Genomic DNA, 24,871 nt, shown 5'->3' on the forward strand with positions numbered 1-24,871 from the left:
CTATCGTATGAGTTATGAACCCTCGATGAGTTCCAAATTTCTTTTTCTCATGAAATTTTCTGTTTCGCACAAAAAATTGGAAGTAAGGTTGTTTATTCCATCAGACCTTGAGAGGACAAATATACATGCTTTCTTTCCTCTGGAATGCGTCGAGCTCAAAGCTGAAGGCCTCCTTAGAACAAAAGCTGATACGAAGAAGAGAGATTTGGTTGGGTACAAAAAAACAAGGTAGAGGATACCTGTTCGGTTACGTGGAGAAAACAGAGCCTCTCAAGGTACGTCACACGTTTGCTCGAAATTCGTCGCAGTAATTTAATAATACATAAACTGTGAAGTTGATTTCAGTCAGAACCATTTCCTGCACTCTCCTTTGTTGAGGTGAAATAATAGTTTATTCACTCCCAGAAAGCTGAGGGCGGCAGTTGCTATGAAGCGGGAAGACGAAGATTGGTGTAAATGGGCAGCAGGCTCGCTGCCGGAAGTGCTGATATGTCCCGTGTCAGTTTTTACTCTCTCCCTCTCTTCCTCAGTAACAGTGTTCTGCTCGGCCACGGACCCTTTGAACCGCATTTACGAGTGAACTGGACTTAAAAAATGCCGGTAAGCTGCTTGTCCTAAATCTCCTCCTGTGTGGGTTTTCTGGTCCGGTGTTCCATTTCTAGTCGCGAGGAGTGAGAGATTATGAGCGCCGAGACGATAGCTTCGAGTTGAAGGACAGAAGGAGGTTACTGGAATGAAACTGGTGGATAATTTTAGAATTTGAAACATGAATCTTACATCTTTTTTAATCTTGTGGAGTGATCATTGAAGGACATCTATTGACCGATATGTTCCCGCTTAAGTGGTTTTTTTATGGGTAAAGAAGATAAAAATTAAGTGTTAGCAATCCAGACCATGGGAAAACCCCATTCCCTACTGTTCGGTTTTGCAACATCAATCAGATTCTCAGAAAGCTTCCTAGCTACGGGCAGGCAGAATGTGGATCAGTTTTTTAAATATTCCTAAAAGGTTTTCTCGCTCTGATTCGTAACAACAAGGCTTTTTTTTTTTTTTTTTCAAGTGTTAAGTGTGGAGACTGAAATCGATCCGTGGAATCAAAGTGGAATAGTAAGTTCTCAGGAAGATTTTCTTTTGCAGATAAGAAAGTGAAAACTTCCTACACTCCGTTCCGGTTGACCTAGCGAATAAAATAATAAACGGAAAAGTTGAAAATTGAAATTCGACAATCTGTGTTTTCTTTTTATCAACTCTTTTTCACCAGCTTCGCTTTGGATTCTTCCAATGTCGTCCGAGTAGAAATTTTTTGCCTGTGGGGCTGTGCTCCGTTTTTAATCACACTTTAATTTATTCCATTCCAGGAAAATCTTGTCCACAACCCTCGAATTCCTTTGGCTGAGTTTTGGAGTAACTCGCGGACGTACTGGCGCCACGTACTCCCCGGAGCTCAACCTGCACTGATCCAGTAACAGCGACGCGAAGATAACGAAGAAGAGGCAGAAACTTGAAAAGAAACATTAAACTATGCCTGGCCCCGCCCGCCAGACATTAAGATGTTACACTGTGGAATTTGATCTCTTCATAGCTAATAGGCGGCTCTGGGTTTTTCTGCTATTAGAAAATGAAAAACGAGGTGTAAAATCAGATATTTTTGAGGCGGAGGTGTTTCTGTGGGGCAAAGAGAAAAAGACAATGCAATAAAAGTTCTGATGTGGCTCGGATTTTCAAGTCGAAGCAGCTGATCATCCCCCTCAGTTTTACCATTCCTGCTATCTTCTTGTCTCGCCCTTTCTCTTTGCGATTAAGCTTCCTCACCCTTTGCATGTGGTTGTTACATCTGTTTTACATTTTCTGCTACTGGTTTTCATCTGTTTCTAGCAGTTAATGAGCTTTCAGCCAGTGGGGGTTGCGGGTTACGTTCATCTCGTTCGGTGAAGATATGTTGTGAATTTACTCTTTGGTTTCTACACTTTCAGCTTGATGGAGAAGATGGAACGACTGGCATGACACAGGTTGTCCCCGAAAATTTTGAATCTTGACCTCTCGAGGGTGGCTTTGGACATTGCTTTTTCATGGAATTGACAGAATATTGTGCCTGCTTTTGTGCTCGAAGCATCTGGTTTGGTTGTTTAGAATAGATGGGTAGCAATGGAAGGTTCAGACGAGTTTGGTTGGGACCAATCTGCCAGTTCTCGAGGGCTAAATGCTTTTGTTGCCTCCAGTGCAAGCCTTGAGAACAGGCTAGCAGTGTCGAGGGATGCATCAGATAACACTGGGTGGGTGGTTGCGGCAAAAGGGAATGACCTGGTAATATCTTGCACAGAGAATTGTGATAACCAGATTGGCTCTTCTGGAGTATGCGGCAACGAGCTCGACCCGGAGATTTGTGGCGTAGTAGCGGAAGATATTAGCTTGAGGGAGTGGTTGGACAAACCTGAGCGATCTGTTGACCTCTTTGAGTGTTTGCACGTCTTTCGACAGATTGTGGAAACCGTGAACCTCGCACATTCGCAAGGCATGGTCGTTCACAATGTCCGCCCGTCCTGCTTCATCATGTCCTCTTTCAACCGGATCTCTTTTATCGAGTCTGCATCAAGTTCAAGTTCTGATTCTGACTCATTCATGGATAGGAAAATGAGCAAAGTAAGTAAAGACCAGGTTCGTCAGAGCAGCGAGTTTGAAACCGAAGAATCAGCTCGGGAAATATCGAGTTCTGCCCGTTCTACGTCGGCTAATTGGATACGCTTATCCTCCATGGAGAAAGCGGGTGAAAGAAGAGAGAAGAAAAGCAGGGAGATGGAAGTTGCTGAGGGTAACAAGAACTTCCCCCTTAAACAGATATTGATGGTGGAAACTAATTGGTACACTAGTCCTGAAGAGGCTGCTGGAGCTCCAAGTTCGTTTTCCTCGGATATCTATCGCTTGGGTGTTCTTCTTTTTGAGGTCTGTATCTATCTGCTTACTTTGTCATGAATTCCTCTATGGAATTTGTTGTGTTCTTCAAATCTTTTAACAGTTTTAACAAGTTTGTTTTTCCTTTATTGTCGTGGTTGTGGTTGTTGTTTGTTGTTTTCCTGACAGGTGTTCTGCACATTTAGCTCGCTTGAAGAGAAACTCAGGACCATGTCTAACCTCCGCCACCGTGTCTTACCTCCTCAATTGCTGCTAAAATGGCCTAAGGAGGCCTCTTTTTGCTTGTGGTTATTGCACCCTCAGCCAAGTACTCGACCAAAAATGAGGTGTGTCCATCCTTTCTTTTCTCTCTTCAACATAATGAGAGGAGGAAAAAGTTTGCTCCTTCGTATTTCTTTTTGGACACTAGGGTAACAATTTGAAACATCTAAGTTAATTACTGACATCTGTTTACTACAATTAAATTTAACTGGGAAAGCAGTACAAATACTGAACATTTTCCTCGATCGTGTGGCTGATAACCGATTTGATTGCTGTTAACTGTGATAGTGAAATGATAGAAGATGGGGTAGACTCTGAACTGGCTTGTACTTACGGAGAAGAACTATCATATTTTAATAATTTAAGTAAAATAGATGGGTTCTTATTATATTTAATATTTTTGTTTTGATTGAGTTCAGGAGAGGTAGGATCTGTTTAGGTATACAAGTTTACCCAAGTTAAGTGAATCCGTACTTGTTATAGACCAAAATGATTCTTGCTCATAGTTTTAGTGGTGACTTGTACTGGGAAGATTGTTGTTTGGATGTCTGTCTAGTTTCACTTTCTTGCAACTGTATTCTGTTTGGTGTGAGACCATCTGAAGAATGGTAGTTAAGTTGTATAGGAATTAAGGAAAGATGTAAGTGTCTCGACAGTTAGACATCCTGGATTCATGGAAGGCATATCAAGCATGTATTCTTCACATATGCCCTGAGACTACTTTGGGCAGATGTGATTACTAAAGTGTGAGCAATTCACTATATTGTTCTTCTTGGTTCTTTTGTTCTTAAAAAAATCCACTATTTGCATTATATGATAAAAGAACGGAAGTAAGACAAGATGGATAATGTCAAGAAAGGGGAAGCCTAGGGGAGAAAATATGAAAATCCTTTGCCGAGCTCAAGGTTTCTGTATTTAAAGTTGTGAACAGAAATTCATTTTGGTAGATAATTTGCCTATCTTTTGGGTTCTCTACTACAAGAGTAAATGCCGATTTTGTTTGATGCGAGCTGTAACTGAGAAAATTTCCCAGGATTTTTAGAAAAGTGAAGAATATCAGGAGAGACCCTTGAGCTCTAAGCAATAATTATGTCTTAGCTTCAATTGAATCTTCAAATTCCTGTGGATTGGACCACTATCAGTTTCCATGATCATAATTTTACAGCATAGCATACTGGAAGTTTTTAATTTTCTCAAAGTTTTGGCTGTTTTGTTTGGAAGTTAAACTAATTTGTCTGAGAAGGGTGCCTTTTTTGTTTTGATGTTCCATCGAAGTCACAATGGAATCTTTGCATGGAGTAACCAATAATTTCGAAATCGGATTCATTTTTTCTTGTTTGTGGTTACTTAATTTTTCTGTGAGTCTGCTTTAGTTTACAGGTTAAATTTGTAGTAGGAGAACAGTGGTTACTTGAATATAAATGGATGTTATATTATCCCTTTGTTGTTTTTTCTTTTTTCTTCCTCTTCTTTTCTATCTTGACTCTCCTTAACTTGTCCCCCAGTCTGATGCTAACACACCCAAAATGTAAATTTTTTTTACTTGTCCATGTTTGTAGAGTTGGCAGTCCTCTATACCAAAGTCTCCTTAAATATGCCGGGGATGTAGTTTAAATATGAAGACAATATTCATACTTTTTTATTGTGATTTGCTTTTCATTCTTTAAAAAAGCCAGTGTGCTGCTGAATTCATGTCTTTGTTTTGTTGATCTACATTAAAAAAATTTAGTACCTAACTGTCAATTTTTTTCTATAATATTGACAGCGAGGTTTTACAAAGTGAGTTTCTCAATGAGGCAAGGGATGATCTGGATGAGCTAGAAGATGCGATAAACCTAAAGGAGGAGATAGAGGAGCATGAACTGCTGTTAGAATTTCTCTTACAGTTGCAGGAGAAAAGACAAGAGACAGCCAAGAAGTTACATGACCTCATTTGTTATTTATCTGCTGACATAGAAGAGGTATTGAAGCAGCAGTCAGTTCTTACGAAGCAAGGAAGCTTTTATGCAGAATTGGATAAAGATGAGGGCTCAGAAATTGGAAAGGTTGATCAGATATCAGGTTATCCTCCTGAACTTGAGGAATTGTCTACCCTCAGTTCTCGAAAACGATTCAGACAAGGATTCCAGATCCAGAAGGAAGATAAATTAACTGGAAACCTAACTGAAAGTCAGAACTCAGAGTCTCGTTCAGAGAATCAGGAGAAACTTTTGGCTAAAACAACTCGATTGATGAAAAATTTCAAGAAACTTGAGTCTGCTTATTTTTCAACCGGATGCAGGCTGGTCAATCCAATAAGAAGGCTGCCAAATAGAAGTTCATCTTTCAATAGTATGGGTAGAGGTTCTACCGCAAGAACAGATGGAAGTTCAGTTGATAATTGGGCTTCCACTGTGCCTGTGCCCCACTCTGAAGAAAAACGTAGATGGATAAACCCATTTCTGGAGGGTCTGTGCAAATATCTTTCTTTTAGCAAGTTAAAAGTTCGGGCAGATCTCAAACAAGGGGATCTGCTCAATTCATCCAACTTAGTCTGCTCATTGAGTTTTGATAGGGACAAGGAGTTCTTTGCTACAGCTGGTGTTAATAGGAAAATTAAAGTCTTTGAGTGTGATACAATTTTGAACAATGATAGGGACATTCATTATCCAGTAATAGAGATGGCTAGTAGGTCAAAGTTTAGCAGTATTTGTTGGAATAGTTATATCAAAAGCCAGATTGCTTCCAGTGACTTTGAAGGTGTTGTACAGGTGGGCTAGCTCATTTACTATAGCATTTACTTTTTCTTCCTATCGTGTATGATGGTTTAAATGGGTCCTACCTTTTTATGTTTTAGGTCTGGGATGTTACTAGAGGTCAAGTGTTTGTGGAAATGAGGGAGCATGAAAGGAGGGTATGGTCTGTTGATTTCTCTCTTGCAGACCCTACAAAGTTGGCTAGCGGAAGTGATGATGGGACAGTTAAGCTGTGGAACATCAATCAGGCAATTCTATTTTTGCACTTGGTGGCTATCAGCTTTGAAACTAAACGTACTGCAGTCATTGAGTTACCACTAATCACATCGTCTATCTGAATGTAGTTCTGTAATACATGTCTCTTACATGAGTTGTTCTGCAGGGGGGGAGCATCGGTACTATCAGGACCAAGGCCAATATATGCTCTGTCCAGTTTTCTCCGGATTCTTCACGTTCACTTGCAGTTGGCTCTGCTGATCATAAGATTTACTGCTATGATCTCCGGAACACAAGAATTCCGTGGTGCACATTAGTAGGGCACTCAAAGACCGTGAGTTATGTCAAGTTTGTGGATTCACTTACTCTTGTCTCTGCATCCACTGACAACTCGCTCAAGCTTTGGGATTTAGCAATGAACACGTCACGGGTGCTTGACAATCCCATTCAGACATTTACAGGGCACACCAATGTAAAGGTGTGGTTTCTTATCATATTATAACACCACATTGGATTTAAATCTAATCTGGTTGGTCCTGCTATTTGATCTTCCTTTAATGCTGGTGAGTATATATTACCACATAAATTATATGGAACAAATACAGATGCTCTATGAAACTCAGGAATTCAAAATTGTTGTTTTTGCAGTGGGTATAACTGTTATAGATGTCTGGCAGATTTTATAAGTTCAAGTATTGCTCCACATGGACAAGTCATGGCACAACTGTTTCTACAAAAGAAGTTATGAATGTAGCTGTTTCCTTTTTTAGGGGCTATCAGCTTTAATTCTTTTCCTAACTAATGCTTATCACCTTTTTCATCTGATTGATTATTTGGGGCCTACCCCCCTCTTTGGGAGGCAAGTTGCATCTCTCCTTCTCTCTTCCAATAAAATCTTTCTGCTTTTTTTTTTTTTTTTTAAAAAAAGTGAGTTATAGGATTTGAGCATGGTAGCAAAATATCCTCACAAGGAAGAGAATAATTTTTTTTTTTTTTTTTTTGAGAGGGGCGTGGTGTGATTCGAACTCGCGACCTTACGCACCTAATGTAAACAGAATACCACTAGACCAAACGGCCTTAGGTATGGAAGAGAATGAATTTGTTATAACAAAGTTGAATAAATACCTATAAGTCAGACTTTTATTCCCTGAATCTTTAACTCTAACTTGGACCATATGTGATGCACTTGTGTATAACTGAAATGAGCATAACCAATTTTTGATACCCAAATTTGTATTCAAGGATCTCATAGAATTTATTTTTTATTCCATTGGATTTGTTTTCTATCCTGGCAATATGGCGGGTTCCTGCACAACTCTTGAGTAGCATGACCTATGAGAAATCGGGTCATCATTATTTTGGATCCAACATGAGGATTATGGCCCCGCAGACTGAGTTCCAATTTGCCAACAGCTGGGATCTGGACTGAACCATTGAAGTCCTATGGGTTCATATGTTTATATAAATTACGTAAATTAACTTTAGTAAATAAAATATTTAATTTTTGGATATAAAATTTTTTCTCTTTCAAAAACGTCTTGTTCACAAATAAAGTTTCTTAGGAGATCATGAGCAATAGTGGTGGTAGATTTCTGATGAGATTCATAGAGATTGGTCCTCTTTTACTGGTCTAGCTAGCCATTTTCATGTGAACATGCTTCTTGGCTCCTTCTCCTTAGGCTTCATGAAACTGTAACTTAATGACTGCTCTATGGGCAACTCAAGGCCTGCTGGTTATTGAGGGGTGTTCAGGAATTCAAATCATGAGGTGCTTCTTATCCGTTCTGGGTTTCTTGGAGTTTCTTATTCCAATGAAGCCGAGATCAGATAGTTTTATGGGTTTGAGAATATTCAAGCAATATTATCTTTGGACCATCTTATCATTGAGAGTGACTCATCTCAAGTCATTGGGTGATGCAAGAAAGCCGATACTATTCCTCGGAGGTTCAGCTCAGTTTTCTCTCAGATTCTTGACTTAATTGACTGTCTCTTTTTTTCTTGCTGCCATCTAATCAGATCAGCCAATGCTTTGGTTGATAAATTTGCCTAATGGGTGTCACCTTCCAACATCTTGTTGTGAATGTTTTGACCCCACCTAGCTGTTGACTCTCTTTTCTCTTTAATAAACATTGTCACAATTGAAAACAAAAACTATTTTCCAATTTATATAGAAATTACTCAATTGTTGGTTTACTTGGTATCACTAAAATAGCTCAGGTTTAATGGTCCTTTATTTTTATTTAATTTATCAAAAAAGTTTTCATTAAGAAGGCTCTTGAGGGAGAGGAGATACAAAAGGAAAATGTACAAAAGAATTGAGAAATAAACTGAAAAGAGGGGGCTCAAAGGGTAAGAGAGGTTCCATCAGTGAGATGCTGCTGGGAATCACTTTCCAACCTAAGTGTCAGCAATGGTATTTGCTCTCCTAGGCGTGTGCCCACCAGGAACCTCAATCTGTTCAAAATACATCAAGAACTGACCAGGAGGACTATTTAGTTTTTTTCTTCTCACCCCCTTTTCGTGTTAACGTATCAAATGGTTTATGTAAATATGCTGGAAAACTTAAAAAAAGTTCTAAAGTCATTCTAGAAATCAATCTTTAAAGAAAAACATCCACTTATCAGTCTCTTGGGCTGCTGCATGGGCTAGTGTTGAGTGTAGTTTCTCGTAAATTGCTGTTCTTCACTCACTTACCAGGTCATGGATCTTCTGTTCTCCCTGCCTTTTGAACTTGGAAATTTAAAGATTATATTTTGAAAAGTTTGTGTGCCACTGTACTCTGCATTCGTGTACTCAGTCATTCTAAAGTATGGTTTGCTTGGTCGACTTGATTATCTTCATCATTCACAGTTTGCCATGATCAATCTTGTTGAAGGCACAACCATATTAATTTTGTCTACAAGAGATGTTGTGAGAAGCTGCACTCGGTCCTGGTTAGGGATACCGATGAGGGAGGTTGCTTGACTTAATCGCTTGATTGTTCAGCTCATCTTTTTTCAATGGCTGAGAGAGGAGCCTTATTTTATACTAGATTCATATAGCATTAGTTAATAAATAATTAATGCCTGAAAAATGAGTCACAATATTTAATATCTAAGGATTGCAAAATCTTTGATGAACTAAATTGATTATAAGTTTTCTGTAAATTTTATCTTTTGTCGCTGTTGTATGTAATTTCTTATAAATATTGAGTCAAGCTCAGCTGAAGCTTTTGTGTGTGTGTGTGTGGGTGCCAGCGCATGCAGTTGGGGATAAGAAAATAATAAATGTATATATTTTATCCACAAATATTGTTGCTAATATTTTCTGTAATTTCAGAATTTCGTGGGTCTTTCGATATCTGATGGATACATTGCAACAGGTTCAGAAACAAATGAGGTTTGTTAACCCCTATGTGTATTGGCATCTCAGCTTCAATTCTCTGTGTGACTTTTGTTGAGCTCAAGATACATGTTGTATTGCATGTAAATTCTGAAATATGGTGCACAAAAAGCATGGGTTTCACTTTCATATACACAAAAAAAATATGATCAGAGGGCTAGAGTTGAGCTAACATCCAAATACTGGATTAGACCCCAATGGCAGGAACAATTGGGTTTTTATTATTATTTTGTATCAGCTACCTGTGCACATTACTGCATGTAAATATCTAACTTTATATTAATTAAGATTAAAAGTAAAAGAAAAGAGTCGATCAAGGTAATTGTTTAATGTAACGGATGCAATAGAATGATGGTGGCGTCTTAAAAAACTCTTGCTCATGTCTGCATTGCAGTTTGATTCTCATGTAGCTCTACTTGTTTTATGTTGTGAATCCACATTCTTATCCAGCCAGTTATTTTATGATATAGGTTTTTGTCTACCACAAAGCTTTCTCAATGCCGGTACTGTCTTTCAAATTGAACAACACAGACCCACTGTCTGGTCAAGAAATCGATGACACCAGCCAATTCGTATCATGTGTGAGCTGGCGAGGGTACTCGACTACTCTCGTAGCAGCAAATTCAACTGGGAACATTAAACTCCTTGAGATGGTTTAAATCTGCCCTTGTTCGTTCTTCTTTCTCATTGATGAATGGAACAACTTTTATGAGAAAATTTTGAGAACCAGCAGATCCACATTGAAGAGATATTTAGACGCTTCCAAGGCAAGTGATTTGCAATCCTAAGTGTCATGCACTCAGAGGAGGAACGGGGGGCTTATTTAATTGAAGGGATGAGGTACATAATAGCCATTAAATTTGTACATGAACATCAATTCTGTAATTTGTTAATGCTACTAGAAACATTCAGTTAATTTCCGTCACCCCACCTGTTCAATTGTTAATTTGTTCTCGAAAGATCGTATCCATGAATGAGACAGGAACCTAATCTTGAGGAGTCGGAGTCGAGCACAGTGACTAAGCCGTCAAGTAGCTTTTGAAAATTCGACTCAGGAGGGCAAGTGGGATTCTACTGTTCTTCGTTTTGACTGTAGGCAGGTGCTGAGATATGAGATACTGTATTAGCAACTTTCCAGGGTTAAATGAATGGTAACTCCATATACCCACTATTTTGTGGTTTTCTTTAGTGGGAATCCTAGGTTCCGGATTACGGTAAACAGGAAATCTCTGGCGACTCCGGGACCTTGACAACTGAAGAAACCAGTTCCTTCACTCGTTGAGGTTGGCGCTTATTCGGAAGAAATTTGTCTATTTATAGGTTATAGATTTATAAGATAATCATTACGTGATAAGGGTTGTTTACAGGATAATTGTTAACCATTATCTCTATCAGTTTCTAACGGGGAAAGGTCGATCGTTTCAGCACAGCGATTGAATCCAAATTCCAAGCCCGAGGCCTTCGAGTGTTCTCTAAAGGTGCCCAGCGTCCCGACCTGACAAAAGCATTCTTTAAAACTGCTGCTTACAGGAATTTGGACATCGTTTTCAGTAGATGTACCTATCGGTCCATATGAAACACGAAATTGTCAGCATGTTTTGTCTTATTCCCTGTGTGTCAAGACTAATTACGAACATTAGACAGAGCCTTGGGCAAGCTCACCGGATGAAAGTGAAGGCCGAATCAGCCTGTCACTTCTGGGGCTATTTTGAACCAAACTTTCGCCTGCCATGCCCATAATTTCCTTCTGCTACGCTCATCAATTACAGTATCGGACACCCATATTTTGTCGTCCATGTTTTTACCAAAGGAATTGACCTCATCATGCCATTCACTACCCTTTTTTTAAAAATAAAAATACAAAATCAGATAAGGCCTTCTTCCAGCGGGTGAAAGACTCTCTTTCCGTAGCCGTCAGCATCGGGTCAGCTTTTATATGGAACTCGATCCTACCAAATCTGAAAGTTCGAGTTCAAGTTTCTGGTTTTGTCCGACGCGTTAGGAGACGAGACGGGTTTAAGGATAATTTAACGATAGGTAAGTCGGGTTTAAGTCAGATTTACAGGAACGGGATGGAGTGAGGATGGATCGGGTCAGGTAAGTTGGATTGAAATTGCTGATTCCCAAGTGGGACCCATGCGAACGGGGATGAAATATGGACGTATGCCATATTGGATAAGACCGCTTTGTCATCGACGACAGACGACAGCAGTGGACCCCAGGTTCTTGCGATCGTGATAAGGATATCCCCGTTTATTAGTTCACTTGCGCCTTCTTTAATCTGCACTTTTATATCCAAGGCATCCTCGCCGCTGAATTATTGCCGCGGCACTGACGGGGATCTTTACCAGCTATCCGCCCTTTTGTCGGGTCTACTTAACTGCCACGTGGATGCTGACCTGTTACGTTCATGTTCGCGGCGGCTCGTTCGTCCACGTTGTCATGTGGGCTCCGCGCTGTCAGTGTATATATAAAGGACAATCATAGAGTTGCCGATATCCGCATCTGGAGGACATACTTGATCTCGCAAGAGCGATGGCCGAACCGGTAATCATCAGGGGAATTTCCGGGGATCGGCCGGTTTTCGGTAGCGATTCAGAACTCTTCGGCGGAGGCACAAGCCTCGCCGATATGGTTTTGGGATTCTACGAGGAAGGTGAAGAGTCGCCGGAGAGCTGCACAGACGAAGGGGCAGATGCCGAGGAGGAGGAAGAAGACCCCGAGACGATAGCCGAGCGTCAGGCATTCTGGGAATCACAAGACCAGCTTCTCAAAGTAAGTTTTGGATTCTCCTCATATTATTCAGTTAGATTTTCGGCTCTGTGTTTCAAATTTTTCTTTCTTTTGTTTTCTTAATTCATTGAAGATGATTTTTATGCCGAATGGAAGAATATCCCCTTCTTGCTTTCTTGCTTTTCTAAATAGGTAGATCTCCTCTCCTTTCCACGACTGTTATCTAAAAATGACGTTCGAACTTCAAACTATGTAAAAGTCGAACAGCTGAATCGTTTGTACGTACAGGTATTCATATTTCAAACATTAAAGAAAGTATTTCTGGTTATTCCCGAATTTTCTCTTTTAATGCATGAAATATCTTTACCAAGAGATTAAGGAGCCGCTTTCGATCATTAGAATCGAAATTTTGGTGTATAGTCGTTCTAAAATTTATAGTGCGCTGGTTCCTAAATTCTTCCCAGACGACCTTGTATCGGACCACTTCTTTCGAGACAAAGATCCGGCAGAAGACGGAAGAAGTGCTGAGAGAACTGAGGTCAGGGGGTCTTATTTGCGTGTGTCCGAAACCTGTCGCCGGTGGATGCCGGAACTGCCTGCTGAGAGACCTGACGGAACGCCTCCGGAACTCCGGATACGACAGCGCCTTCTGCAAATCCAAGTGGAGAAGCTCCCCAGATATTCCCTCAGGTACATGATCTTTGTCACCCTTTTTACCTCCGTATTCACATACCGAATGTAACCTAATTATACACAAAACTGATAAAGAAACGCACAACGCTTACCAGATCAATAAAGATAATTTATATGAAAAAAGGGACCTCCAAGAAAAAAACAGGAAAAATAGGGATGTCTTATCTAGAACCGATCAAATAAATTTGTTTTTTCCCTGTGGATCGATCAAGGAAACATGTGGGTGGGGCTAGGATCACTCGTACCGTTACACATTAGGTCATATCATTGATGGGACAGCAACTTTGCTATCCTGAAATGATTAATTAATTTAATTTTTTTAATTAATAAAATCAAGATCTTTGTACTCACTAATTTATGTACGACTATTATTTAATTCTGAGAATGAACGGATGGCAGGGGAACATAGGTATGTGGAGGTGGTGGAGGCCAGCGGCAAGAATGGTGTACGAGTAGTGATCGAAGTGGACTTCCAGGGGGAGTTTGAGATGGCTAGGGCGAACCAGGAGTATAACAAGTTAACCAATCGGTTACCGCAGGTGTTTGTGGGAAAGGCGGAGAGACTGAAGAACCTGATAAAGATCCTGTGTGGAGCGGCGAAGAAGTGCATGAAAGAGAACAAGATGCACATGGGCCCATGGAGGAAGTACAAGTACATGCAAGCTAAGTGGTTTGGTAACTGCGAGCGGATGAAGCCACCCTCAAGGGTGTTCTCAACTGACCTCTCTGACCACCATCCCAGACCCAAAGCGTCCATGCTGACTTACGATTTGCTGGAGAAGATGCCCACCTTGCATTGCACCGCAGTGGAGGTCGCCTGAGATTTGGTCTTGTGGTTGGCGGTTGACCCACTCCTCGCTACTCTCGGGGAGTCTATTACTTCCTTTTTGACACGCTTAAATTGGGCACTTACGTGTAAATATTGGGTGAGTAATAAGTTTTGGATGTAAACGCGCGGTTAAATATTGGATGAGAAAATGGTAAATTCATGCCATGCGGTTAATCACTGGGTTAAGTGTGAATGGGCCTATGTAATAAATCTTTACATTCAGTTAATCACTTGGTCAGGTGCTAATGCGCTTGACACATGGTGAGATTTTGTTCCCATTCACATTTACTCGAAAGTGATTAACGGGCCTAGTCAGGTGCATGACTTTACTCAGTTTATACACTATGGGGGGGTTAGTGCACATGACTCAGGACATGATCTTCATGCGTATTATGCAGTTCATGTCCTGGTGTTATTAGGGGGCGCCGAAATTCATGTAATATACATGAACATACATGACTCAGGAGTTCATGTCCCAAGAGTAAACGGCGGAAAACGCTTTCCGCCCGATTTTGAGAATCATCTACATGACTCTCGCGCGGGGCTATCTCTCGGGGCTCTCTCTGCCGCACACCTCTCTGCCATTGCATTCCCGCAGCCCTCTCTCGTTCTCTGCTCCCTCTCTCGTCTCCATTCCCACAGCCCTCTCTCGTCTCTGCAACCCTCTCTCGTTCCCGCAGAGCACGGGAGGTTAAACATCTGTTGCAGAGCTTCTCGGCCTCCCTCTCTTCTCCCTCTCGGCGTACCGTCGGAGCGCCGCCTCTGTTGGCATTGCCCGCCGCCGTCGCCTTTGCCTAGCCCGTCCCCGTCGCCATCGCCGTTGCCCGCTGGCTCACTGTTGAGGAAGACGAAGATGTTTAATTTTCCTAAGTTAGGAAAAATTAGACTATCTTCATAAAAATCATTAATTAATAATTTTTATTTTTAAAATAATTATTTTTATTTTAAAATTACTATATTAAAATAGTGATTTAATAGTCATAATTAAAATATTTTTAAAATAAATATTTGATAAATTATTTTGGCATAATTATCTGATTGCTATAGTTAATTAAACCAATGGTTTTTAAATTTTGTGATAATATATTATTAATTAATAATACATAAAATATATTATGTACAAATATATAGTGTGTTAAATATATGATTAGATCAATTTTTTCTCTTAAATTATTCATTTTTAGGTTAAAGTATATCATATGTTATTAATAAATTAATAACTTAACGTATTACTTTCATTTTTTATTTATAACGTTATTTATTTATTATTTATAATTAATCATATACGTATTTCATTGGCTCATGTAATTACCATATTAATGCACAATAAAATATCTAATTCAATTAATAAATATATTAATATATTTTATTATATATTAAATAACTTATTCGTGTAGTAATAATGGTTGTTTTACCTAATTTGGGGTTTAAGGATTATGTTGTAATTAAGTGCACTGTAAAGGTTTAGAGATTCTCTTGTTTTTTATGTTTTTCTTATGTTGGGGCACTGACACTGGAAACTGTTTTCCAGTGCACATGAAGTCGTCAACACTAACACCAAGTGCGAAGATGATCTTCATGTACATAACTGACATGATCTTCATGTTGGACATGAACTTGAACTTGAAAAATCTATTTGGGGGACTAACCCCCCCCCCCCCCCCCCCTATAGGAAAGCCAAAGGATGAGAAAATATTTTTTTATTTAAATAATTTTTTCTTATTAGATTATTTTCCCTTTAACCGATTTTCTTATGTTTGTGCCACCATGGGAAATAATGAGAAAATTAGTTGTAATGTTTGTATTTATGTTAGAAATAAATTTATTTTTTATTAAATAATAAAAAATAAGGTTAAAACTAAGATGTAAGTGATCAAGAACCACTCTGTTAGTGTGCAGTGTAAGTGAAATGAATTTCACTTACATTGGGTAACACATGCCAAAAGCTGTTAGTGCACAACGTAAGTGCAGGGGGAAAGTAAAATATAATTGTATTTCACTTTCCCCCATTTTAGGCATAATGGGAGGGAAAGTGGATTTAGAGGTGTCGAGCTCTGAATTCACTTTCCGTCTCTCAATTACATCGGGAGGGCTTTGTCGAACGAGGGTTTCGGAGAAAAAAAATTTCTCTCTCGCTCACGACTGACCTTCGGCGATTTCAATCGCCCTTTGTGCGACCTGTCTCCGACGCTCGACTCCCTGCCTCTCGCCGTCCCCAACATCGACGACATTTAGCGACTTCTCTCCTCTCTACAACCTCTCCGGCTCCTCTCTCGCTCGCGACCTTCGACGATTTTAGTCGCCCTCTTTGCCTTCCTCTCGTCGTCCCTTGCACTGACGACTTCTCTCCCCTCTCTACAACCTCCATTACTGTTATTCGTTCCACTCACTAAGCGAGAAAGACGAGCTATAGTAAATAATAATTATTATTATTATTTTCTTTTAAATAACCATTGTTATTATTTATGTTTTGTTTTATTTTTTTTATAATCTCATTTTTCTATTTTTTATTTTATATTCATATTTTGGACTATTTCATTATTCAATACTTAGTATTTAATTACTTCCCAATTTTTTAATTATAAAGTATAATTAAAACTAATAATTTTATTTTAATTTCTTTCGTTCCTTTTAAAATAATTTTAACTTTGTTTAATGTTTGGTTCAAGTGGAGTTTTAAAACACTCGAACCTAACCTCGAGCCATATTTTTAAGAACTCAACTTTACCCCAAACCCTTAACCTTAAACCCCTACTTCTTATTTGACAAAAAAAAAAGGCTAAAAAAAAAACTAGATCCACCTTGTTTCCCCACCCTAATTTGACAAATATTTTGTGTGTTGTATTTTTATATATACAATTGTAATTTTTTTATATTAAATAGGTGATTGAGTTATATTTGTATTATTTTTATTTTTATTATTACGATGTTTGTGTAGTACGCTGTGTAGTACAATATTTGTATAATTATTTCATATTTAGATATTATAAAAATAAATTTTAATAATATAAAAGTAAGTATTTATTTAATTTTTATATTTAATATATTTTATTTATTAACTAATATTAATTTAATTTTCTGAAAGTCAGATATATCAAAATATTTTATTTAATAAATAATTTATCTGCACTTTACACCACACTTTCCATTGTGCACACTAACACAAACAAATACTTTACACTACACTTTCCCATTGCGCACACTAATACAAACAAATACTTTACATTCCCTCTCACTTTCCCCCTGAACTTACATTGTGTACTAACTCCCCCTTAGTGCTTCTTGGTTTATTTTTCCTATGGTTTCTTATTGGACTATTAGGAAACTCATTTTCCTATCATTTAAACATTTCTTAAAGGTAAGAGGAATCGAGAAGAATCAAGAGGAAAGTTTTGTTATACCCAAAATGACACAAATAGTCGAGCACTAAGATATTTATGCTGCATTTTTGCATTGCCTAATTCATGATCCAAGATATTTAGTCAGACACCTAATGGGGGGGTTAGTGCCCCAAATGGATTATTGAAGATCAAGTTCATGTCCAACATGAAGATCATGGCAGTCATGTATATGAATATCATCTTCGCATTTGGTGTTAGTGTTGACGACTTCATGTGCACTCGAAAACAGTTTCCAGTGTTAGTGCCCCAACATGAGAAAAACATAAAAAACAAGAGAATCTCTAAACCTTTACAATACACTTAATTACAACATAATCTTTAAACCCCAAAATAGGTAAAACAACCATTATTACTACACGAATAAATTATTTAATGTATAATTAAATATATGAATATATTTATTAATTGAATTAGATATATTATTATGCATTAATATGGTAATTACATGAGCCAATGAAATACGCACATGATTAATTACAAATAATAAATAAATAACATGGAGTTATTAATAACGTTATAAAAAAATGAAAGTAATACATGGAGTTATTAATAACATATGATATACTTTAACCTAAAAATGAATAATTTAAGAGAAAAATTGATCTAATCATAAATTTAACACACTATATATTTGTACATAATATATTTTATGTATTATTAATTAATAATATATTATCACAAAATTTAAAACCATTGGTTTAATTAACTATAGCAATTGGATAATTATGCCAAGATAATTTATCAAATATTTATTTTAAAAATATTTTAATTATAACTATTAAATCACTATTTTTAATATAGTAATTATAAAATAAATGTATTAAATAAATAAAAATAATCATTTTATAACTAAATTTTATAAATTAACGACGATAGTTTTAAACTATCGTAGTCTTCCTCAGGGTCGTCGTCTTCGTCAGGGGCGAGCCAGTGGGCAACGGCGACGGCGGCGGGCAACGCCGATAGAGGCGGCGCTCCGACGGTACACAGAGAGGGAGAAGAGAGGGAGGCCGAGAAGTCCAAATGTCTAAATCGAAGAAAAACGAAATTGAAACAAGGGAAATCGCAAAAAATTGGAAGGTCTTTTGGGGGAAAAAATGATAGCGTGAGGGAGAAGGGAGTGAGATGCCGAAAGGGAGAAGAGAGGGAGAAGAGACAGAGAGATAAGAGAGAGGGAGAAGCGAGCGGGAGGTTCAGAGGGAAAGCCAGTCTGAGAAGGAGAAGGACGCCGAAAGAACGTTTGCAGCGAGAGATGGAGGCAGTAGAGAGGGAGACCGGAGAGGGACGACGAAGACGAGAGAGGGAGCAGAGAGCTCGGGCTTCAGGGAGACGACAGCGGGGTTGCGGGAACGAGAGTGAGGTGCGGGAACGGTCTGAGCTGGAGAGAGCCCGCGCGAGAGTCATGTAGATGATTCTCAAAATCGGACGAAAAGTGCTTTCCGCCCTTTACTCTTGAGATATGAACTCTTGAGTCATGTATGTTCATGTATATGACATGAATTTCGGTGCTCCCTAACGACGTCAGGACATGAACTACGTAATGCGCATGAAGATCATGTCCTGAGTCATGTGCACTAACCCCTCCAATAATGAAAATTTTATCAAGAATTTTCATACTGCCCGTGTGCCCTAACATCAATGGTAGCAATACTAAATTAGAATTTACTTAAAACAGGATATAGGTTCTAGAAGATAATGTTGTGATTGGTCAATTTAGTGAAAACCATTCATACTGCCCACGTGGATGAATCACAGCCTCCTATTTGAGAGCTGTACATTTCTTTGGGTAAATTTCAACCAACCCAAATGCACGTGATCTGTCTCGTGAGACTTTTGATGTGCGAATGACGCAATCAATCATTTATCTCCACGGAATTAGTAGAAGCCCGCCCAGAATCTAAAACCAGAAAAACGATCAAGTAGACTGTTACCAACTGCCAAAACCAGGCGATTCAAAGAGCCGTTTTGATTTTGATGCAGCTCAGATTGTTGGTGCCGCAACATCAAGCTAACCGTGTCACTTTAATGGAACTGCTCAGTATTTGCTACTTCTTATCCCTGCAGATCGCTGTGCGCTTGCTCCAGTGACTTCAAGAGAACAATACCAGTAGTCAAACAAAGAAAAGAGTAGTGCGCTACCCTACTGATCTCCTCTCCGTTGAAGATGACAGAGATTATAGAGTATTCATCCAATTCCCTTTTACTGCTTTCGCGAAGTTGCTTGCGTCCTGCTTCCCATCCAAAGTAATTGTTAAACAAGTAATGGAAACCGAGTATCTTCCATACGACGATGACCGACTTCTCGTTAACGCCAGCTAATTAGGTAAAAAAGGGTATCACTGTTAAAGAATTTCTGTAGTCAAAGCATAAGGGAAGATGACATCATGCGCCACAGATCGCGAATCTGGTCGAGATTGAGGTTGACGCAATCTTTCTTTACGACCGAAAACTCGAAAATTCTCCTTTTGTGACTGTGCAGCTCTCTGGGCTGATTTCGGCCATAGATCGGAACACGTTAAGTGGTTTTTCTTTTAGCCAACGTAAGTGTTCTTGGGTGCAGGAATGTGGACGAAGAGGGGAGAATGGGTTACCAAAGTAAACGATTCTCTAGTGAGGTCACCCTCATTTATTTCGGTGCCGAAAGACAGTTAAGAGATGAACTAGCATTCACAAATCGCCGTTCTTGTCTCGGTCTTCCTTGGGTGGCTAGCCGATGTATGGCCCATATCGGCATTTATACTCTTAACAGAGTTAGTCGAATTTAGCCTCTGTATTTCACAACGCAGTCTCCGAGCAAATTGCAAGTCGATTTGTAGGCATGTTAGTTGGATTCTTTTTATTCAAATTTGGATATCTTTACGAAGATTACGTTAAGTCGATGGGGATTTAATAAGGGCCTTGTCTAAAGGAAATTTGTTCAGACAATTGGTATGCAGAAAGGAGCAATCGTATAGATGAAGAAGACCTCTCAGTTCCCTTTTCCCGATTCCTCTAACATTCGGGAAAAGACCCTAGAGATTCCCCACCGAACGATCGATGGACAGATCGGTCGAAGAAGACAGAGCCACCCATGAGTCGGTAGGAGGTAGGAGAGTCTCCGCGTAAATCCTCGCCGCTTGTCCATCTCTCTTTAGTGCTTTTTGTCAGATATGGAGTTGATATCCTGTCTTTTGGCCTGATTTTAGAGTAGCGCGATATCAGTATATTAAAGTAGCTTTCAGCGAAACCTGAGGTCGTGCGATGTTGGAAAGTCAGTCGGGAATCGTGGATATCAAGAGAGGAGGAGAGAGAAGAGGTGCTAGTGAAACGAAATGAATGCCGTCTGGGCCGGTGGAAGCCTACCTAAATGCAGAAACGACCGCGTTTTCCGAATTCCGTGCTCTCATTTAACGAAACCGCTTCCCACGTTACATGGACTGATTTCGGATTTCGCATAGCTTCCCTTTTCTCATTCTCTCCGCAGTATCGGTTGCCTCTGGTTCGCTTCGCTCTCTTTCTCTCTCTTTCACGTCCACCCCTTCTTTTTCTTCCGCCTCCAGGTTCTTCCTCACAGACGCCTAAATTTAGGGCCATCTCTTTTTCTCTGTTGCGTTGGTTTTTATCTTTATCGCTCCGGATTCTGCTTGTTTGTTATTTTGTTTGACAGTTTAAGGATCTGCACTCTCTGATGCTTGTGGAGGAGCTCTTTTACCTTTATATGTTGCGGATTTGTCTCTACTTTTCTTTTAAGCATGTAATTCGTTTAAGCCATGTTGTATTTATCTTATGTACATGCAGGTATTAGATGGTTTTGTGGAGACTGGATTGTTTGTAATGACATCGAGCTTTTGCTTGTCTATGATCTGGATTGTTTGTAATGGCATCGAGCTTTTGCTTGTCTATGATCAAACTCTTTGGCGTTATTTTTCTTTCACTTTTTACCCTTGGTGATTAGTTCTGTAATTTACATGCAATTTGTGCTGGCTTTGTTTTTGAAATTTGGCTTCATCTGTTTAATTAATGTTAGAATTTTTGATATTTTCTTCTTGAAACCTTGCCTTCCGCTGGAATCCTCTTCTTTGCCTTCGATTTTTTTTTTTTTTTGTTGCGAAGGAGCGTTTAGCTGATAGAGAAGCAATTTTTGAGCTCTAAGCTTCTGATACTCAATTCCGTGCATTTGACGTCTCGAAGAATTTATGTCACTCAGTGATAAAACTGTATGAGATTGTCCTGTGCTTCGTTGTAATCCCGCCTCCATGTTGAGTTATCTCTGTTTCTTCAAATAGCCAGAGGAACTTCATGTTTATTTCCCCTTTCTTCATAATTTCCCCTTGACTTGTCACATAGTTATAAACTTCTCTTCATTAGCCGTTTTTAACTTTTTAGAAATGTATACACCTCTGTTCTTTGTGTACGGTTCATTAGGTGTTTCTTTGATTCTCTTCTTTCTGTGGTGAAAGTATTAAACTTTTTATTTTTTTTGGCAGGTGTGTGAGTATTCCAATGTCTTCAACACTCATTCCTTGCCTGGATAACTGGAGGTTATAGTAATTTGGAATGGATTCAGGAGTTCGGTGAATTTTAAGCTAAAGCAATGTGGCAAAATGGAGTTGAATTCGTGAGAACTTTTGTCTTGAAACCCTTTAACATGGAGAAGAAATGGGTAACTCATCTTATTGTAAGCTCTCTCATATGTGTTTTTCTTCTCGTGACGTCCTTCAATATGGGCCTTGTATCATCTTTACACACCATCAACTCAATTTTCTCACTTTTTCCAACTCACCTTCCCCCAAACCAGACAGATCCTATATTCATAGAGTCCAAAATATCATCTACACCACCCCCTCCTTCAGGCCCCTCTGTTCCTCGTTTTGCTTATCTGGTCTCTGGTTCTAAAGGTGATTTAGAAAGACTGTGGAGGACATTGCGTGCAATTTACCATCCTTTGAACCAATATATAGTTCATTTGGACTTGGAATCATCAGCTGCTGAGAGATTAGAACTGGCAGACCGATTGCGAAGGGATCCAATGTATTCTAAGGTTGAAAACGTACATATGATTACAAAAGCTAATATGGTTACGTATAGAGGGCCAACGATGGTTGCCAATACCCTTCATGCCTGTGCTATTCTTCTCAGAAAAAGCAAGGATTGGGACTGGTTTATAAATCTCAGTGCTTCTGACTATCCACTTGTTACACAGGATGGTAAGTGCTTGTCATTTTAATGGTTCATGTATTATATCCTCACAAAGGCATGTAAAATTTTAAATCAATATATATTTCAAGTTCCTCTTGCTAAATTCATTTGTTGGTGCAGATCTTTTATACACTTTTTCAGACCTGCCAAAAGATCTGAATTTTATTGAGCACACAAGCAAACTGGGATGGAAGGAGTGAGTGACTTTACTGTTGGGCTTCTCTGATCATCTAGTATTGGTTCACATGTGAAATAATTAATGATCTGATCTAAGAAGTATTCTTCAGGGGTCAAAGAGCAAAGCCATTGATGATGGACCCTGGGCTTTATAAGTCCAGAAAACAAGATCTTTTCTGGGTCACAGAGAAGAGGGAGCTTCCTACTGCATTTAAATTGTTTACAGGTACTCCTATAAACCACTAACTAACTTTAATTTGTGTTTTTATGTGGATGAAATTGACATTCTTTTGAAAATTTCACCTGAGTGTGTAATTTTCAAACACAAGAGAGGTCAAGTAGACTTATGTAGTTTCTAATCTTCCAGGTTGGACCAATATACTGTGATTATCAGGAACTCATAAGGAAACTGCATTTCCTGTATTTAGCAAAAGTCGTGAAAGAAACAACTAGATGAGCTATTCCTGTATTTGAGATACTTTTCTTCTTATATTACTAAAATATTCACATTGTGACCTAGCATTTAATGAGCTTTTCTACAACATAACATAGTTTTGCCGTCTACTGTTAAAATGAAAAGATAACTTTATTGTCTAGGGAGGGGAATGAAAATTTATGTAATAGCTGAAACATCTATAACCCAATTTAGAATTAATTAGGCATGTCTGTTTTTTTCATGTCATACTGGAAGAAGAATTCTGAACTCTTTGATATGTGGACCCCTTGTTATTGACATAGACACTATTCTGCTTGCTCTCTCTGGCGTCTGGTTCTAAGTTGAGAACATAACCATCAAGAACTTTAAAACTGATGCAAAAGATTGAAGAACTTACATTGCTGCACAGAACAAAACTACAAGAAAATGAGAAGAGAAATGTGTATTATCTATTGACATTTTTCTCTCTGAATTAGTTGAGCTATTATTTAATTTACATTTATCTTTTTTCTCATTCTCTTTTTGTAACTTCTGTTACCGATTCTGATTTACAACTAGTTGTTCTTTAAGCCATTATATCTGTCATTATTTTTGTTAATTTTTTATATGTACTTTTCCCTTGGGTTTCCAAATGCAGGTTCTGCGTGGATGATTCTTTCCAGGGCCTTTGTGGAATTCTTGGTATGGGGTTGGGATAACCTCCCAAGAACCCTCCTAATGTACTACACCAACTTTGTTTCCTCCCCAGAAGGCTATTTCCATACTGTTATTTGCAATGTTCCTGAATTTGCAGTGACAGCGGTGAATCATGACATGCACTACATTGCATGGGATATACCTCCCAAGCAACACCCTCACACCCTCTCAATGATTGATTTGGGCAAAATGATAGGAAGTAGTGCACCCTTTGCCCGCAAGTTCCATAGAAATGACCCGGTTTTGGACAGAATTGATTCTGAATTCCTTGGAAGGAAGGGCAACGACAGTTTTACACCTGGTGGTTGGTGCTCAGGGAAGCCATCATGTTCAAACGTAGGGGACATTACCCGCTTAAAGCCAGGGGGTGGAGCCCGAAGACTTCAAGGACTGATAGATAGGATTTACAGGTCGACTAAGTTTCAAGAAAATCAGTGTAAATAAAACCAAACGAATGTCAACTAAGGAACATTATTAGTTGCGAGTAAGTCATTGCATTGAAATCATGAATGACGAAAGCGAGAAAGAGAATAAAAGGAGAAAGGGAGTAGTTGGTCTCTTTGGACATGGGAACTACTCAAATTTGGTTGCATTTTTCGGGAACTTTCTTGGAGAGGATATATTCAAGTGAAGATCGGAATCAAGACATCTGTGATAGGTACTACAGAAAACAATTTCATGGTGAACCTGGATGTCATCACTTGTAAAGTCAGTGATGGTCAATCTGTAGGAAGATTATCCTAACATAGCCTTTCCTTTATAGATTTTGTTGAACAGGATCCCTATGGAACAGATCTTTATAATTTTTCCATTAGAAGGAATGTAGTGCTCTAAAGTTAGATATTGGGACATATTTGTTGGTTCACGAGGGTAGAGACATCTTATGGAAGAACTACAAAAGTAGTGGGTTCCTTTGTCCTGTTGGTCTACCTTTTTCATTTTGTGAGTGTTTTTATTACTGTTTCTTGTAGCAGACACAGGTGAAGCATGAATTTAACTCATAGATTAATCTTCAGTATGGAATATAAGTGCACCCACCACCTTCACCATATACAGGAAATTAGGAAAAAGAATTGGGAAGTAATTAAATACTAAGTATTGAATAATGAAATAGTCCAAAATATGAATATAAAATAAAAAATAGAAAAATGACTTGGAAAGCGGATCAGGTGGGTCAGATTGGTGAGTCCCCGTCTGACTCAACTGATTTGATTCAGAAATTTGG

General features: G+C 38.8%; 3 protein-coding genes across 7 annotated transcripts; all 3 read left to right on the top strand.

The window, feature by feature from the left end:
* The first annotated feature begins 27 nt into the window (after nt 1–27).
* Nucleotides 28–10,635, top strand: LOC137938259 (protein SPA1-RELATED 4-like). 4 transcript variants are annotated; one of them, XM_068783268.1, is made up of 9 exons: nt 28–275; nt 406–600; nt 1,359–2,940; nt 3,079–3,236; nt 4,937–5,921; nt 6,008–6,154; nt 6,289–6,600; nt 9,441–9,500; nt 9,974–10,635. In XM_068783268.1, the coding sequence occupies exons 3-9, from the start codon at nt 2,146–2,148 to the stop codon at nt 10,160–10,162; spliced, it is 2,646 nt and encodes an 881-aa protein (XP_068639369.1). In that variant the 5' UTR covers nt 28–275; nt 406–600; nt 1,359–2,145; the 3' UTR covers nt 10,163–10,635. The 4 variants fall into 4 exon arrangements, with proteins under 4 accessions (XP_068639369.1, XP_068639422.1, XP_068639451.1 ...); XM_068783321.1 differs by having other exon boundaries at nt 410–600; XM_068783296.1 differs by lacking the exon at nt 28–275 and having other exon boundaries at nt 375–600.
* A 1,389-nt stretch (nt 10,636–12,024) lies between these two features.
* LOC137938491 (uncharacterized) lies at nt 12,025–13,869 on the top strand. The gene is made up of 3 exons (XM_068783470.1): nt 12,025–12,278; nt 12,701–12,926; nt 13,329–13,869. The coding sequence occupies exons 1-3, from the start codon at nt 12,039–12,041 to the stop codon at nt 13,748–13,750; spliced, it is 888 nt and encodes a 295-aa protein (XP_068639571.1). The 5' UTR covers nt 12,025–12,038; the 3' UTR covers nt 13,751–13,869.
* A 6,575-nt stretch (nt 13,870–20,444) lies between these two features.
* LOC137938403 (beta-glucuronosyltransferase GlcAT14B-like) lies at nt 20,445–24,562 on the top strand. 2 transcript variants are annotated; one of them, XM_068783380.1, is made up of 5 exons: nt 20,445–20,698; nt 21,626–22,345; nt 22,458–22,533; nt 22,625–22,740; nt 23,588–24,562. In XM_068783380.1, exons 2-5 carry the CDS (start codon nt 21,733–21,735, stop codon nt 24,088–24,090), a joined length of 1,308 nt encoding a protein of 435 aa, XP_068639481.1. In that variant the 5' UTR covers nt 20,445–20,698; nt 21,626–21,732; the 3' UTR covers nt 24,091–24,562. The 2 variants fall into 2 exon arrangements, with proteins under 2 accessions (XP_068639481.1, XP_068639504.1); XM_068783403.1 differs by having other exon boundaries at nt 20,445–20,637.
* Nucleotides 24,563–24,871: the final 309 nt, after the last annotated feature.

This window comes from Aristolochia californica, unplaced genomic scaffold, assembly GCF_029961685.1.
Source record: "Aristolochia californica isolate CCGP_79_NKW_82.1479 unplaced genomic scaffold, dmAriCali1.0.hap1 SCAF_1, whole genome shotgun sequence".
In the NCBI taxonomy this organism is placed as follows: domain Eukaryota; kingdom Viridiplantae; phylum Streptophyta; class Magnoliopsida; order Piperales; family Aristolochiaceae; genus Aristolochia; species Aristolochia californica.